The following is a 16,086-nucleotide window of genomic DNA, read 5'->3' on the forward strand; positions in this document are numbered from 1 at the left end:
ATCTTTAGTCTTGGCCAGGAAAGGAGACATGGGCAAACTGGTGCCTCATGTGTCCTTTTATGTTAGGCAAATTTATGACGTGGCATGTGCTTAGGTGTGCCATTGTCTGGGTGCTGTTGTGACCTTCAATAGATCCACACTCTCAGGGACATGTGGCCACTCTCACTGTGAGAAATGTTTGAGCACACGTAATCATCTTCCACTTGGTTGCAATGATGTGAACTTGCAGTGAAGTCAAGGTGGCAATAAAAGGTGCTACTTTTTAGTGCAGTGAAGTGTTGCATATTACGATTGATATGAAGCATTTGCTGCACTAGGAGACCATGGAACTATTCTAGTAAATATTCCAGAACTCAATTGTTAATAAAAATGTCATCACCTTTGCTCTGCTGCCAGAAAATATATAATGTGTGTAGCCAGAGAGCCTCTGCATTAACTTTAAAGAGCCATAGACATAGAGTAGGTCATCTTTGTTTTAAGATTAATTTTTGGAAATCTGTGCATGATTTTTTAGCACAAGTCCATGCAGCTTTATGAGTAATACAGAACAAGCTCGTTAATTTGACCTCAATGAATTATTAAGAAAATTGGATGACTCGGGAGTTCTTTCTAGCCCCGGCCAGTATTTGTATAGTTTATTGCCATCAAACCTGTTGATTCGGTTACATTTGGTTTCAACGTGGGTAATATGAATGTTCCGCGAAGCCCACCAAGCATGAGGGGCCGCATCCCCACAGCGGATGTGGCCGCAAACTGCCTGAGAGAGAGAGTAGTGAGAGTTGTTGATTTATGACTTGTTTTAGTATATAGCAGAATTCCTTACAATGAAAACAATTGTTCAAAAATAGTACGAGGACCGCTTTAGGCAACAGCGTATTTCTGTGCAAGCCACTGGGACCGAGGCTACAAACTTGGTCAAAGCAAAGTGAGGTTAGGGAACGCGCTTGCCAGCAAGTGTACTTTGCGGCGAGTGACACTAAACTTGCTCGTGTGACAACGCGCAAATGACACTCGCAGCTAAGTGTACTCGCTCGAAGTGCACTTATATTGCCAGGTGTGATAGGGGTATAAGAGGCATTTCTTCATTTTCTTGATACTATTGATAATTAAAGATTAAATAACTAAAACATTTTTGTGGTCCTGTGTTGGGGTTTTGTGGTCCTGTCCTGACTTAACGAGCTTTTACTGTATCAGAAATCGGACAGAATCAGCCAGTTAAAAAAAAAGGGGGGGGGGGTTGAAATGTATCGCATAAATTCGCATGACTCAGTTACTGATTGCCCTTTCAGAATTGCCAGTTGATTCCCAGCAGCGCAGGGCTCAAAGTAGCCCATGCTCACCGTTGACTGCTGCGACTCGCACTTCAACTCCAGTGCGCCCCCGAGCCACTCCAATCAGAGGTATGCATGTAGGCAGCTGTAAGTGCACCAACACCGATTTTCAAAGCTGGGTTTACTCTCTTATACAAATCTCCTGTGTACAGACACGTCTCTGAGCGAATATAAAGGTCCGGAAGTGCTGCTAAGACTTGAATGGTACATGCATGACGTCAGGCTACAGCATCAATTCTGGTGACTTCACACACCCAAATGAACACATGTGATGTCAGATACCAAAGCATACGAAATTGCTGCTTACATGTTGCTTTTCCTGTCACTTCTCCTCGCTGTTAGATTGCAGTAGTTCATCATACCTTTCAATCGAGCAAAGTAAAACATGGCTTCTGTCATTGTGTGTGCATTCCAACATCGTCTAAATTGATCACAAGGCAAGGAAATAATTTTATTGTGATTTGTTGTCATGAAAGCAACATTTTGCCCTGTATAAACTTTCAGTCGCAAAACAGGCCGCAATAGATACAAGTTCCATAGATTCGTTCACTATTGGGTGCTACAACAAGTGTGCAACAACTGGATGCCAGCCAGAACAATACTTGGTCCTTCTTTGACCCATATGTGTATATCAATAGATGATGGAAGGTCCGTGTAATGTCACCATATCACCATATCTAGCGTGAGCATGTCGCCAACTCATGTGGCTACAGTGTGTCTTGACGTCAGTATACACTATATGAAACAGAACCAGCTTTGTAAAAACGTGTTGCATTTGCTTTTTAAAGTGTAGTCAAGTGTATAAGTGAACATTCTTGGTTTTGAGGGCTTGACCTTTCATTTGATGCATAGAAACAACTTATAACATTTCTCCCAATACTTTTTTAAGTAATCGCAACATTTTGTTGCAAGCAATTTTGTGTGTACAGAGGCACCTTGACTATTATTACAGTATTTACCTGCCTGTGTTTAATAATTCTAGTGTTTTGGAATAGTATTGTACAGTAGACCCTCGTTAAATGGAATGTGAAGGGACTAAAAAATGTTTTCCATTTAACAGTAGCTCCGAGATAAAAAAAAAGTGGAGAATCTAAGTACGAAAGCAACCGTGTTGAATGAAGTTGTTTCAATTAAGCAACAATTCACTTTAATTGATTTCAGTTTACTGAGAGTCTACTGTGTTAAAAAGAACCATGTGTGCTCAGTAGAATATCATGGTGCTTTGTAAACTGTTGCACTTGCTCATTCATTTGAACCTAAGACAGTTAACTGTTCCTTGTAAATTTGTGCAGGTCCACAGCGGTACGCTGAGGCAACATATGCCCTCATTCAGGCCCGCTGTGATCGGGACACTGCAATCGAGAACCACCGCCTCCAACTTGAACAGGGCCGCCTCCAATTTGAACAGGACCGCCTCCGGTTCGAGATAAAGCGCCATGAGGAGAAAATGAAGCTGAGAGAAATGGAGCTTCAACAGAGGCAGGCGGAGCAGGAGGCACAATTCAAGCTAAGGGAGCTTGAGCTAGAGGCGCTAGCTGAGGAGCGCAGGCACAACAGGAGCTATCAAGAAGCGCAGCTTCAAATCATAAAGTCATTCATAAATAAGTAGATGTATCTGTTTAAACCTCCATGTAACTAAGTCCGACATAACTATGTACTTATTCGGGGCCATGATAAGGTCACCCTCCGTACTCCTATTCTCAGCTAAAAATTGTAGAGCGTCTATTGTGCCTGTAAATGTATGAAAAACAGACATTAAAAAATAATATCTAATTGCTAAGTGAGCTATAGAAGTCTCCAGCTATAAACTCCGCCCACTGCCAGCTACCGTTATGTTGTCATGGGGTGTGGGACGTCATGTGTTTCATGCAGGAGATCTCTCTTCTCCCGAACTTTAGCCAGTGCATATTCTTCAATTTTTCAATTCCAAGGCATACAAAAGTTGAAGTAGCTCCATTGTGCCCCAACTGACCATGAAACAGTTGTTGGGCGGAGTAGATACGCTCACAAAGCAAGTGTCTTATTACGTCATGGTTCACATGTACTGTTGTGAGGCTACCCGGCCACATGCGGGTTTATAACAATCCTCATTATAAATTGAGTGTTCAGCCAAATGTGCTGAAATTTCACCAGCTCATTTGTCAACAGCAAAGGACCAACTTTTTTAATACAGATTATGAAAATTGCTTGTCATGGCTCCTTGGAATGAACATTAAAGAGATACAATGACTTGGTTTTAGGTTGACAAACTGCACCTTGAGAACTCTAACCCCACGTTTCACAGTTGGAAATTAATTATTTGTGGAGAAAATTAAGGGTGAAGTTTCATTTTTATTTAGCACCTGAATGTCCATGCGCTTTATAAAAAAAATCGATAAAGGAAGGCAATACACTAAAACATCAGCTAGTGCCAGTGGTCAAAACATGTAGTTTTAGCGTTTGTCAAGTCATCTTCCGTGCAACAGAGACCAGCCACTACAGTTGAAGGGGAATATTTCCATTTTTCTAAATTTTGGAAAGAGTTGAAGTAGAAAAAAATGCAGTGTGGTAATCTAATACAGAAGTCATAAAATCACTTGAATAGCACTGCAGAGGGTTTCGCTATAGAAGTACCAACTATTATGCGAAGAACCTTCAATGCGATGATTTGTATCGGTGATGTTTCGTACTTTGTTGCATGGAGGTTTATGCATATTTTATGAACAATTTTATGGTTGTACAAAACTGCAACAGCTGCTCTTGATGATGCTTTGCTGTTAGCTGTTCAACAAGCTCTGCCGATAGCGCCTCCCGTTTGCCACTTGCTGTTGCCAATACATTGCCCCTCTGTCTCACATAAGGCCAGTGGAAAATGTACGAGGTCTGTTAGAAAAGTATCCGACCCCCCCCCCCCCCCTTTTTTGCTAGCACTTCATGAATTTCGAACAAGCGCGCTTGCATTAGCCGATTTTGAACCTTCGTGTGCGCGTGTGAATTTTTCCCGCCTGGCGATTTCGTCAGTCGCTGGGATGCAGTGTTTGAGTGAGGTATGCACAGTGCTCTCATTGGTTTTTCATTGCAAGGAAAATGAGGGAGCGACTGGAGCAGTGGTAGAATGCTCCCAGCAATGGCAGCACCTCTAAGAGCAGTCTCTAGAGTCCCAAGGGGACTACTTGGAGGGTGTTTAGGTTTACAATGCTGCAATAATGCCCGTTATTGCTGTTCCACCAAAGTTTGGATACTTTTCTAACCGACCTCATATGATGCCTGTAGGTGCATATATGCTTTCATTGAGTTACAGCCTCCTCTTCATTGTTGAATTTGTTGTTTCCCTAATTTTATTTCAGGCTGAGACATTCTAGCTATGGGGCACAAGCTCGAGATTCAGATGTTGCCTCTTTCTCTCACTTTAGGGTTCAAAGGATACAACTTTCAGAAGGGTTGACAGGCGGGCTAGTTGGTAATAATTCATAATGAAAAAATTGAAAGCGCCAACCAACGGGACAACAGGCTTGTTTGTCTTTTCTCTTGTGTCTCGTTGGTTTGCGCTTCCAATTTTTTCATTATGGATACAACTTTATCGAATGTCTATCAAGGTTTCATGCAATATCGGCTTGGTCTCGCACGGGGAAACGTCAAAGCTTTGCCTCAAAGCCGCCTCGTGAGCTTGCTGGACTGCTCACATTTAGACGCGAAAGTTTGAGATGTGCAGAGCAGTAGCCAAACTCAATGAAAGGGTCTCCAGAGTAACTGCAAGCATTCTGGCAACATAACTACAACCCTACAACATGTGTTAGAGTGTTGCACGTCCTTTGTGGTACGAATTTTACTTGTCGTCCTGATGGTTGTTCGAATATATCCATCTTAGACGGACTGGATTAGTGAAGTTGTTCATGTAGAGCTACCCCCAGAAAATGGCCTGTCTGCTGTTTTCTTTGGGACTAAGCAGTGGGAATATCCTTCTTGTGTTAACATATGCTTTTGTTTTTCTCATTATAGCTAGTGATCCTATCCTTATGCATGAGGTATGTTCCTTATTGTACGAGAGGCATGTCCATGGTCAGCGCTGCATGTCTCTGGCCATCAAGTGTGTAGTCTCGTTTTTATTTGGGAGGATATCACGTTCTGTGGTGATGTGAGTGGGGAACTACAAGATGGTCGAGCTCACGTTTCTGGCTCTGCCCGCTTTGCCAGAATGTCCAAGGCTTCCTTGGGAATCGTGCTTTTAGCATAGTTTTTTTTATTGCTGTTTCGGATTTGCATTAGACAACTTCGCATACCTAATTTTTTAGGGCCAGTGCAATATTGTTGCAATATAGGGAACGAAGAAGCTTGCTCAGATTCAAAGCAGATGACGCGACTCGTAACCCCCTGGACAACTGCTGAAATTATTGTCAATATACCAACTATGCACTCGTGTGCCTCTGCACTCTTCCCGCAACATTTGGTGGATGTGCTGGGTACCACGATGGAGCTTTGCAGTAAACGTCATGTGCTTGCTGCCACCCTGGAAAACAGACAGCCAATGTCTTGTCACCCACTTGTGTTGCATTTCTCGATCACCGCGCTGCGCCTCTCGCGCAGCTGATGCTAGCTCGAGCTGCGTGAGGATTAGAACAAGCTCACGCGCCTGGCGGTTTTGGCGTGGCAGCCGCAGCAGCTCCACTTCGGCAATCGAATAAAGCAGCGAGTTTGACACGACCACGTTGGCCGCAGTGCCGTCTTCCTCTCTCGCTACAGGTGGGTTGCCATTGTGATAGATTATGCAGCAAGATACGCCATTGCGCAAGCAATGCCGACCAGCTGTGCAGCGGATGTTGAGGACTTTCTACTCCCCGATGTTACTCTACACCACAGCACCCTTCCACAGTTATTAACGGATCGTGGCCGATACTTATTGTCAAAGGTCGACGATGGCCCTTTCCGCTTTTGAGCTTCTGATAGTGACGTTCGTGTCGCCAGGCTCAAACCATATATACTTCGCCTTAACTAATGCTCCGTGATTTGTACCCGGATGGAGTTACGCTTGCCGGGAAGATGATGTTGCACTAAAAAAAATGAGAAAGCTCGCTTAGATTAGAGGAATTGACCTGACTGATCACACCCTGTGCAATCACTACATATACTGTCAAAACACCAACTCTGCACTCGTGTGCATGTTTTTTTCCTGCAACAATTTGACTACTTCATCTGCTATTTCCAAATGTTCCATGCGTATGCTGCATGTAATTTCAGCTTTGAAACCTGTCTATTCTTACGGCAGTGTAATTGTGACCCTTGTCAATATTACAATACTCAGTCACATCAACAAGCATGCAAAAAACAAATCAAAGCCTCCGCTTTGGCCTTTCGTCGGCCTCTGTTGTAGTCGAGGTGCACGTGTCCATGAATATTAGCCACTGCAACGGTGTTTCCAATTTTTGTTGAGATATAAATTTTCTGGCCATGCTGGTGGTAAATTGTGCCAAGTTTGTTCATAATTTGTTTTCTTATGGTAGTGGTTGACATGCATTCAAGCTGCGAAATGCATTGTGATTTGGCTATTTCTTTTAAGGTGTTGTGCATACCCAGCTTGGTCCAAAGCTAGATGAAATTTTTTGGCTGTGCAGAAAGTGTCTTCATTGCAGGGGCTATCATGATATATTATTGTGATACTAGATGTACCTGAAATTTGTTACATGTACTTAAGATCTTGAATGTCCCCGAGCTACTTCTCAATAAATCTAGTCGGTTAATTATGTGATAGACAATAAACTTAAGTATATTTATATTGCTTAGCCGGCTCTTGTTCAGTTGTTGCCTCTTGCTTTCACTTTGTAGATCAACGTGTCTGGCTCGGCTAAAATAGTTTTCATTTTGTGGTCTCATGTGATACATTCTGTGATGCTTGTTGTACCTGAAATTTTACAAAGATGCTTTAGAAACCTTGAGTGCCCCAGCGGAGTAGTGACTTTAGTAATGAAATATGTGAAACAAAATAAAACCAAATATTTTTTTCACCAGGTTTATGTCACAATTTCATGCACACTTTGCGACTTTGAGTGAGCAATGAGTCTCTATCCTAGGCAATGATTTTTCTACTCCAGACTACTGTATGCTATTTCAAAACATCGACACTGGGTGAGATACTGAACAATCCTTCATTTTCACACAGCTGCAGAAACCTGCATAAAGTATACACATCTTTCAGCACCAAACAGATATACATCTATGCAACTGCAAACATCCCATCAAATTATACATCAATGTAACCACAAATCCTAAAAATGCATAACCTAAAAGGCACAAAGTATTTTAAGGGCCTTTTTATGTGTGTTGGGTATGCGTGAGCAAGAAAGATATGCTGAAACAGACATAACAGAAGTCTTCAGAGTCGTGTACGAAGTCCCATCAGAAGCACTCAACAAGCATAATTAAGTGTGCCATTGGTGTGAAACTCTGCGTGGTGCGTAACTTTGATTGGGTGTCTCATTTTTGGCACTCGCTATTTCGCAGACTTAGCACAAGCAATCTTTGCAAAATATTTGACCATTATTGCCCAGCTATGTGCATCAAAATGGATATATATATCTGCATATTTTGCAAAATGGGCATAAAACTTTGCTCTAAATACATTTAAGGTGTGTTGCAAATAAATAAAAATGGGTTTAGAGCACGAGCATCGGCAGAGGGTGCTGCTACAGGTAGTTGCTTTCACTCCTTCCACATAGCAAGGTGTCTGGCTCTCATCCCCGTATTTTCATTAAGTCGTGGTTCATAAAAAAAGTTGGAGATTTTTAGGAGTGGAGCCACCCGATAACACCACCATGATTACCTTGTCATGTGCATACGCACACACACATGTAGTTCACCAAACTTAATCGCGGCCTTCAACAGACCATCCTACAATGGACTAATGGGAAAATGCAGACATGAGTACCTGTTAGGTTCTATTGGCACAACAAGCAAGTTTTGTTGTTTTTGGAATGTCAGGGGCATCTTCTAAACACTCCTTGAAGAACTGACACCGCTAGAGAACGACTGCACTTAAACCAGAACACATAACACCGAAAAAAACAGAAGATAACAGTGTAGAAATAATCACCCCTTCATCTGAAGATAAGTCATGAAGAAAGGCATAAGCTACATGCCTAGTGTCAGACAGTTATGCACTACTTTGTTTTTAACATGCTGTTATGTGCAGAGAGAAGGGATGACACAGGAGCTGATCTCATCAAGGTAGATTATGAAGAAGATGCCTAAAGCGAAGCACAGCAGCCAATAAAGGGTACCTTAGCCATTGGTGTCTAGCGGCTCAAGGATTTGTCATATCGGGCAACCTCCCAAAGATCGGGCTATAGGTGCCAGCACCGCACCCGCGCAAGTGTGGATAGGCGGTCGACGGCGCATATACAAATACTCGCAGCCGCGCTTCGTTCAGTGGCTCAGGAACTGACACTATACTGCATTTACCACATGTACGCACATGTTCTCGCAGGAGTAATAACATAAAAATCTTATATAGGAGTTCAGCAGAAAGCTTTCATCGATTGAATACGTGCATGACAGTGCTACAACAAAAGCCTGATTAATGAGACAAGCATGTTTTTTTTTTTTTTACAAAAATTATTACTGCCTTCAGTCAGTCACTAACAATGACACATAAACGCTGAAGACAATGTAACAAAGATGAAATTTTCAGTTATGTTACACTACATTACATATAAGGCATGCCGTCTGAATTATTTCCAATGCCTGGCTTCTTTAAAGCATTCTTAAATCTAAGCACACGGTTGCACGCGGTAACTCTGTTTTGAGTACAGTTTAAGTACCGATGTGTCACTGCTTATGTGGTAGTAATATTCCTATGTAGCGATACCACGGTCAAATAAACACAACTAAGGCTCCTAGCACGATCAATACACTGCAGTGCTGTAATTGTACACCTACCAACAACACCCAAATGTATGGCCTAGAGCCTCTTTTTTTTTTTGCTACGGAGTCTTTCTAGTAACACACTGCATTTATACACTATTTAATAGTCCTCATGTTTGGGAGGATGCCCAGAGCATTTTGTGATATGCTTGAAACAGAAAGCGGCAACCACTCTGAAATCATTCTGGTGAATGGAGGGTACAACGACAATAAACGGCACTTTGGAAAGTTGCACTCGCTGATCTTATTACAACGCATAAGCATTCGAAAAATAAAATGCTCTCGTACGTCGTTATAGGCATAGGTAAAACAGTTACACTCGCACTGACATGACTGGACAAACCACACTTTGAAAATTTCCAAGACGTACGCGCACATACAAGCATGACGTGGCTAGCAGACGACGCACAGAGCAATGCACCAGGCGACGACTTTGCTCAATCTCGCGGCCAATAGATTTCTGTTGGACTCCAGCAGAATCTGAGCTCTGACACAGAGCCCGACTGCTTACACTAGTCCAAGGGTACATGAACGTTTTCTCAGCAGCAGCAGCACACAAGCAACCCACAGCCAAGAACAACAGGTGCTCAGGTCTCTGGTAGACTAAAATAGATGCCTTGTCTCATATCAGAAAACCCAATGACTGAGATGAATGGCCTGTCAGCTTGCTGCTTTCCCACCTCAAGTTCTTCTTTTTTCAGTTTAATTTGCTTCCCTCTCTTCTCATGCTTCAGAACTATAGCCGTGGTTTTCTCCAAGTAGGATTTTATTTATTAATTCTGTTTGCTTCTACACGCCAGTTCCAGTTTTTTTTCAATGTCCTCCACTGTCATATCACGCCCCAAAGTGGTGGTCTAAAGGCTAAGGTACACGGCTGCTGAGCCGCAAATCGTGGATCGAAACCCGGTTACGGCGGCTGCATTTCCGATGGAGGAGGAATTGTTGTAGGCCTATGTGCTCAGATTTGGTTGCACGTTAAAGAACCCCAGGTGGTCGACACTTCTGGAGCCCTCCACTACGGCGTCTCTCATAATCATATGGTGGTTTTGGGACGTGAAACCCCACATATCAATATATCAGGGTCATATCACGGCACGCACTTGAATACAATACCATAACATCATTCGACACTAGACTTTCTGCACAAATCAAATGTTCTTGTGTATAAAGAAAAAAATATTAATACAGTAATTTGAAAACAAATAAAATGAAAGAATAAGATTTGATCAGTTAAAAGGAACTAAATAGTCACCGAGTGAGGGTGGCTCAAGGCCGAAGTACATAGACACCTGGCTGTCGTACAGGCAGGTGCGGCAGTTGGTGAGAAGTGTTGCGACCTTGTACATCCTTCCCACTCTCGGACACGTCACTTTCAAGTTCTTGTGGAAGTCCACAAATGCAAAGTCTGCAGCCACTTTACCAAAGCCCCACTCAACAGCCTGCCGTACAGTGCTCATGCACTTGTTGAAGTGCGCCTGGTAGGGCTGCAAGCGGGCACCTCCATAAGGCTTCAGGAGCAGAGGCTTTAATGGGTAGGCCGGGTCTCCATAAATGACATATTTGTTACCCCTGGCTACCTTGACAATGTTCTCGTACAGCCTGGTGTCTTTCAGTATGCCTGCAACAAAACAAAAGGTGTCACAAGTTTTCTTATGCCAGAACTTGGCTGATGCATGAGTGTCAGTGCACAGCATTAACACAAGGTTCAGTGTCAACAGTATTTTTTGTGTCCATTTGTTGCAACATGGTTGTAAAAAATGGCAGAGAATGCCATGCTGGCTCTACACCATGTCTTCTCCCCAGACATGCTGCATACCTGCATTTGACACCATATGCCATTTAAGCTAATCTAACAACTTTCTAGCAAACTAACTAATATTTCAGCTAAAACGTTAAAAGTTGGGAAGTTCATTACACATGGCTGCAAGTGACAAAGTCTCCTTGAAGCCAGCTCCAAGAAAGGAGGTAATTTTTCACATTGTAGGATCTTGAAGCAATTTGGGCAAGTTAAATTTACCAGATCGTTTAAGGAACAGTATACAGTGCAATTGATTAGATTATTGTGTGACAGATGTGAAAATACTACGTGTGACTTTTTTGCATGGCATGTAACAAAGAAATGTTTAGCTTGCACTGTAATCATCAGAATATTTAACTGCACTACCATAAACCCTATAAGAAAATAATAATAAAGAACTTTTTGAATTATGAACAATGGTTTCCTAGTAATGAGCGCAAGTGGAGTGAAGAATGCTGATGCAAACATAGTAGCTGTATGTGGCCTGTAATGTTGAGTTAATGTTGAAATCAGAACATTCACCTCCCAACTGTATTCCACAGCGGAGAAGTCTGGTTTCATGCTATTGCAAAATTTGGTGTACTGTGAAACGAAAACTTTGGTAGCTGGAATGGCATCTTGGCTTACAGTGTTGATAGTCACTATATTTACAGATGAATTGGTTGAAAAAGATCTTGGTAGTCACTATATATACAGATGAATTGGTTGAAAAAGATTATGCAAGATCAAGTAGCCTTCTTTCTCAGCAATCTGTACTTCATGCAACTGTGTGCATGAACACCCTTTGGAATGTCACTGACCATGTGGCATCACATTTAATTACATGAATGCAATTATTTTAAGCTGACTGTGAAGCAGTGGTCACACACACACAAAAAAAATCCAGGAGTTGTACTCAGCCACACGGTCAAACATTAAGATGGCTTTTAGATGAGGAGACCTATTCATCGATATTGTTGAAAAATATTTCTCAGAACTAACTCAAGTGAGTGGTATATTATTAGTAATTTATTCTCAATGCATGGGGAGTGGTGGCAATCGCAGCTACGTACCTACTGCGGTTGCTTCCTTCAGCAACTGTCCTAAAACTGAAACAGTGTTCTATGTGCTTGTGCCACAGAGGCTTCCTCATGCACTAACAGTGATCTTAGCCATATCTATTCACAGGATAGCTGCCTGCCATCTGCAAGTCAAAAATATGATTTCAATATGCTGACATTATACTGCCCTAGAAAAATAACAATAACACTACACCAAAAGCTCACTGTTCAGCTAGGTTCTTAGCGCATGAGCTATGACCTAGGTATGTTTGTGATATGACAATTTGTCATTTGACAGCTACAAGCAGAGTTTCTGCAAAGGCAAAACCTTACTCGCAGCACCTACCAGCATCATGACGCCGTCCCCTGTATGGGCCATCTAGCTGGCAAATAATTCCATTGGCGCACATAACAGCCTGATATTTCTGGCAATGGAAGCGCTTGTGCCCAGAGTAGTGCTCCTGCTGAAGCTTAGACGGCCGACAAATTCGTCGTGCCGTGCCATCTATGAAGCCCCAGCAGTTCTTCAGTGGAGCACCTTTCTGGTGCACGGCCTAAAAAGAATAACAAAAGAACAGATGAAGCAGCTGCCAATAGCATTTATGCACAAGTACAGTTTTCATATATAATCTTAGTAAAAAACATTGTCCTTGCTCTTTTACTTGACATGGACAGCCGAGACACACGAACAAACAACAAGCGTGACCAAACGAAATATTCTCACTTGCCTTCTAGCTGTTCTTGTACTGGTTTTACGCTACTGTCTCCACCACCCGCAGTAGAGGGCACTTTGCTTTTTACTTCTACCATAACAGAAAGCAGAGTTTCACTCTGTCTTTCAAAACTCTAAGGGGCATCAAAAGTTGAATCATTTCATGCCAGGCAGTGAATAAGCTAACTCAAAATAACAAATGACGTTCTTAGCAGTCGAGGAGTGCACATCACAGTGGCAGTTACAGTAACGGGGGATTGATACATAAACATGGACATTTCCCTTTTTGGACCAGGCTATATTCCAAAAAGGTAAACAGTGCCAAATATAACAATGATGTCTTTTTATTTTAGCAGTAACCATATGTGAGAAAGCAGTAGCAATTATTGTTTATGATGCTTGCTGCTTTTGTGAAGCACACTTATGAGTTTACTAGAAGCATTCATATTCATAGCTTACTCAATGATAAAAGCAGACACAGCATGAGATTGGTGCTCAAGAACAAGCTGTGCCCAGTGCGTCAGTGTTGAATCCATTACTGACAAACATTTTCACTTAACATTTCACAAAGACGCACTGCAATATGCAATATAATTGAAAGGTGAATTATGCGTGCCTCTCCTAACTTACAGTTAGACTTGTGCTCCTTGAATTAAAAGGACACTAAATGCAAATGATGTTTCATGTCACATTAGAAGGCCAACAATTAGGAGTACTTAAAGCATAAACATTATGCACAGTAGCAATTTAGTAACAAATATAAAGGTAAACGTAGAATGAGAAGCCAGCCAGAGTATTGGAGCTCGCTTAGACTCACTCGAAAGATATATTTTGCTCTGGGCACTTGCTCCGATTCAGACTCGCTAAAAATTTCCCCCTCGGACTCAAAATGAGTAAGTTTTTTCTCCACTGCATTCACTTGAAATCAAACTCGCCAACTTATTGCTGACACCAACCAACACAGATGCACAGCTTGACCAGAGTCTCGATGAGCCTCAGTGTGTTGCCACATGAGTCTGCTAGCATAATATTTCCTTTCTCAGTGTCACAGCTGTTTGATGCCAATATCTCACATAATGGGTGCTCTACTTTCATTCTTGTTCTTGAAACAAGTGTTACCGGTGCGGTAATATTTGTATTACATACATGGCTCACACGGAATACCGTTATGGATGGATCCAAACAACTTTATCAAGGATTTCCGGTGAAATAATTCGCACAAGAGGTCATTGCACTGCATTCTTGTGGTCTCATTGACCTGTTGTTTGTTGTTTTTTTGTGTGTAATTGTCTTCTTCCACAGTAGAAACAGGGTTGCAAAAGAATAAACAGGCTGCAAAAACAACACAAGCTGCCACATTTACATGTAATGTGATCGCTGGAATGTGCCCATGTTTGTCTGAGCTCAAAATTGTAGTACAGATGTATTCTCTCAGCGTGTGCGAATATATCTTTTAAACTCGCTGCGACGCGAACTGAACATTTTAAACTTCGAGGAACGAACAGACGCATTTTAATGAATTTAACCAGCCTGAACCAAGGTTTTTACTGCAGCGTCCTGGTGTTATGCCGTAAAATCGCCAATTTAGTAGACTCGCAATGCAACGAAATTGAAATCAGTAATTGAAATAAACGTGGCATATTTTGTCGTTTCAACTTTCACGCCAGCTACTATGGATATTCTGCCAGTTTTTGGACATGTTACGACTTTGCTTCGTACAAAAAGAAAAGTGATATTCGCACAAAATCGATCGACTTTCATGCTTACCTGTGAAAACAGTTGCAGGTTCTGGAGGTTCATCCAGCCATGGACTGTGAGATCTGCAAGCAGGTGTCCAAAATAATATTCGATGTGAGACATTACTTTGGACACCACGCTTGAGATCACGGAGCTGTGGCGGTTGAATATCGTCTCCAGGTCACAAAGTCGATTTGGATAAGCGAGGCGCCGCAGTGTCATACACAAAGCCTCGCGATCTGACACTCGGACGCGCTGCGCACTCATCACTTCGCCGGGAATGAGCAGGCCAGCGATCAAGTCATCCAAATCGCCTTTGTGGAACCTGAAGTTACGATAGAAGGTGGTTCCATCGATGGCGTCGATATCCAACACGCCGTTCTCGTGAAGGTTCCTCCGCGGCTGCGGCTGTAGCAGATCCATAATCAGTAGATCGTCGATGTACTTCCACGGCAGATTTTGAGCCAGAAATGGATCTTGGAGCACACTCTTTGCCATGTCGACGACCACTTCTTTGCGAATGCGGCTAGCAGCTGACCGTTCAACCAAAGAGGCTTAGCCAGAGAGGCTTAAAGAATTATGCGGTGGCTCCTTATAGCCTTCTGCACGCAGCCAACTTTAATGGGTTAGGTAATTATATAGCACCGAAACACTTGATAATTTTACATGTTAAAAGTTATTATACTTGCACCGCAGCGCTGGTTAAGTTTTATTTAAAAGAAAACGAATATGTGTGCATCCATGATCATCATCATCGGCGAACGTAAACTTTTTCGTACGGACGTAAAGGTTCCCGTATGTGTAGCAAAACGCTGCCAAAACTCGGGCGCCGGTAACACGGTAAACGTAAACCGGTAACACGGTAACGTAAAGAAGTATACGTACAAGCTAAAACTCGCTTTTATCTATGTAGCCGCTTACGTCTGGGTTCTCTCGTTGTCCGCCCCCTAACTTGATGTGAACCAAAATTAGCACGGGAGGGTAAGATGGTTCGACGAATATAACGCGCAGGTTAAGACATGAATAACGTCACAATCTCGTCGCGCACTTCGTGGAACACTTCCCGCCAGACAGTGGCGCATACGCACGGGTGGGTATGGGCCACTGGTATGCGGGCATGTGCCACAGGTGATTGACCATTAGTATCTACCCGGGAATGACAAGAACACACGTGGGCATTTTGAACGCGTGAGCGTCAAGTAATAACCGACATCGGTGGCGCTGATCGAACGAAGGCGTAGAATAAATGTCAGTGTTAAGAAAAACGTGACATAGGCAGCGTTGACCCCCCGACGTATGCAAATAATAAATGTTAGGGTCCCAGTAGAAATCAAACCCAAGAATTCTGCGTGGCAGTCAAGCATTTTACCACAGAGCTACGCCAGGTCTCTGAACTATTTTTCCAATAGACGCTAATTTTTGCAAAATGTGAATAGCCACTGCAGTGCTGCCTACCCAATTTTAAAATATTTCTTATGTACTCTTTTGATACAGCCGTCACGTCAGGTGAATGTCCATTGAGGTTAGCTGCCATGCGCTGAAGTTGATATATGTGCCAGTGTCAAGGGCCAGCAT

At 42.6% G+C, this 16,086-nt stretch overlaps 1 protein-coding gene across 1 annotated transcript; it reads right to left on the reverse strand.

The window, feature by feature from the left end:
* Positions 1-10,450: 10,450 nt before the first annotated feature.
* On the reverse strand, positions 10,451-15,241 carry LOC142767829 (uncharacterized). Its single transcript, XM_075870067.1, has 3 exons — positions 14,542-15,241; positions 12,409-12,616; positions 10,451-10,842 (listed from the first exon to the last, which is right to left on the reverse strand). The coding sequence occupies exons 1-3, from the start codon at positions 15,007-15,009 to the stop codon at positions 10,451-10,453; spliced, it is 1,068 nt and encodes a 355-aa protein (XP_075726182.1). The 5' UTR covers positions 15,010-15,241.
* Positions 15,242-16,086: the final 845 nt, after the last annotated feature.

Source organism: Rhipicephalus microplus, chromosome 7, assembly GCF_043290135.1.
Source record: "Rhipicephalus microplus isolate Deutch F79 chromosome 7, USDA_Rmic, whole genome shotgun sequence".
NCBI classification, from domain to species: domain Eukaryota; kingdom Metazoa; phylum Arthropoda; class Arachnida; order Ixodida; family Ixodidae; genus Rhipicephalus; species Rhipicephalus microplus.

Bases quoted from the DNA above. Each gene is read 5' to 3' on its own strand.
- LOC142767829 (XM_075870067.1), bottom strand. From the start codon at position 15,009: ATGGCAAAGAGTGTGCTCCAAGATCCATTTCTGGCTCAAAATCTGCCG. The intron at 12,617-14,541 runs GTAAGCATGAAA...TATTCTTTTTAG, and splicing joins ACCTGCAACTGTTTTCACAG to GCCGTGCACCAGAAAGGTGC. The intron at 10,843-12,408 runs GTAGGTGCTGCG...GTTTTGTTGCAG, and splicing joins GGGACGGCGTCATGATGCTG to GCATACTGAAAGACACCAGG.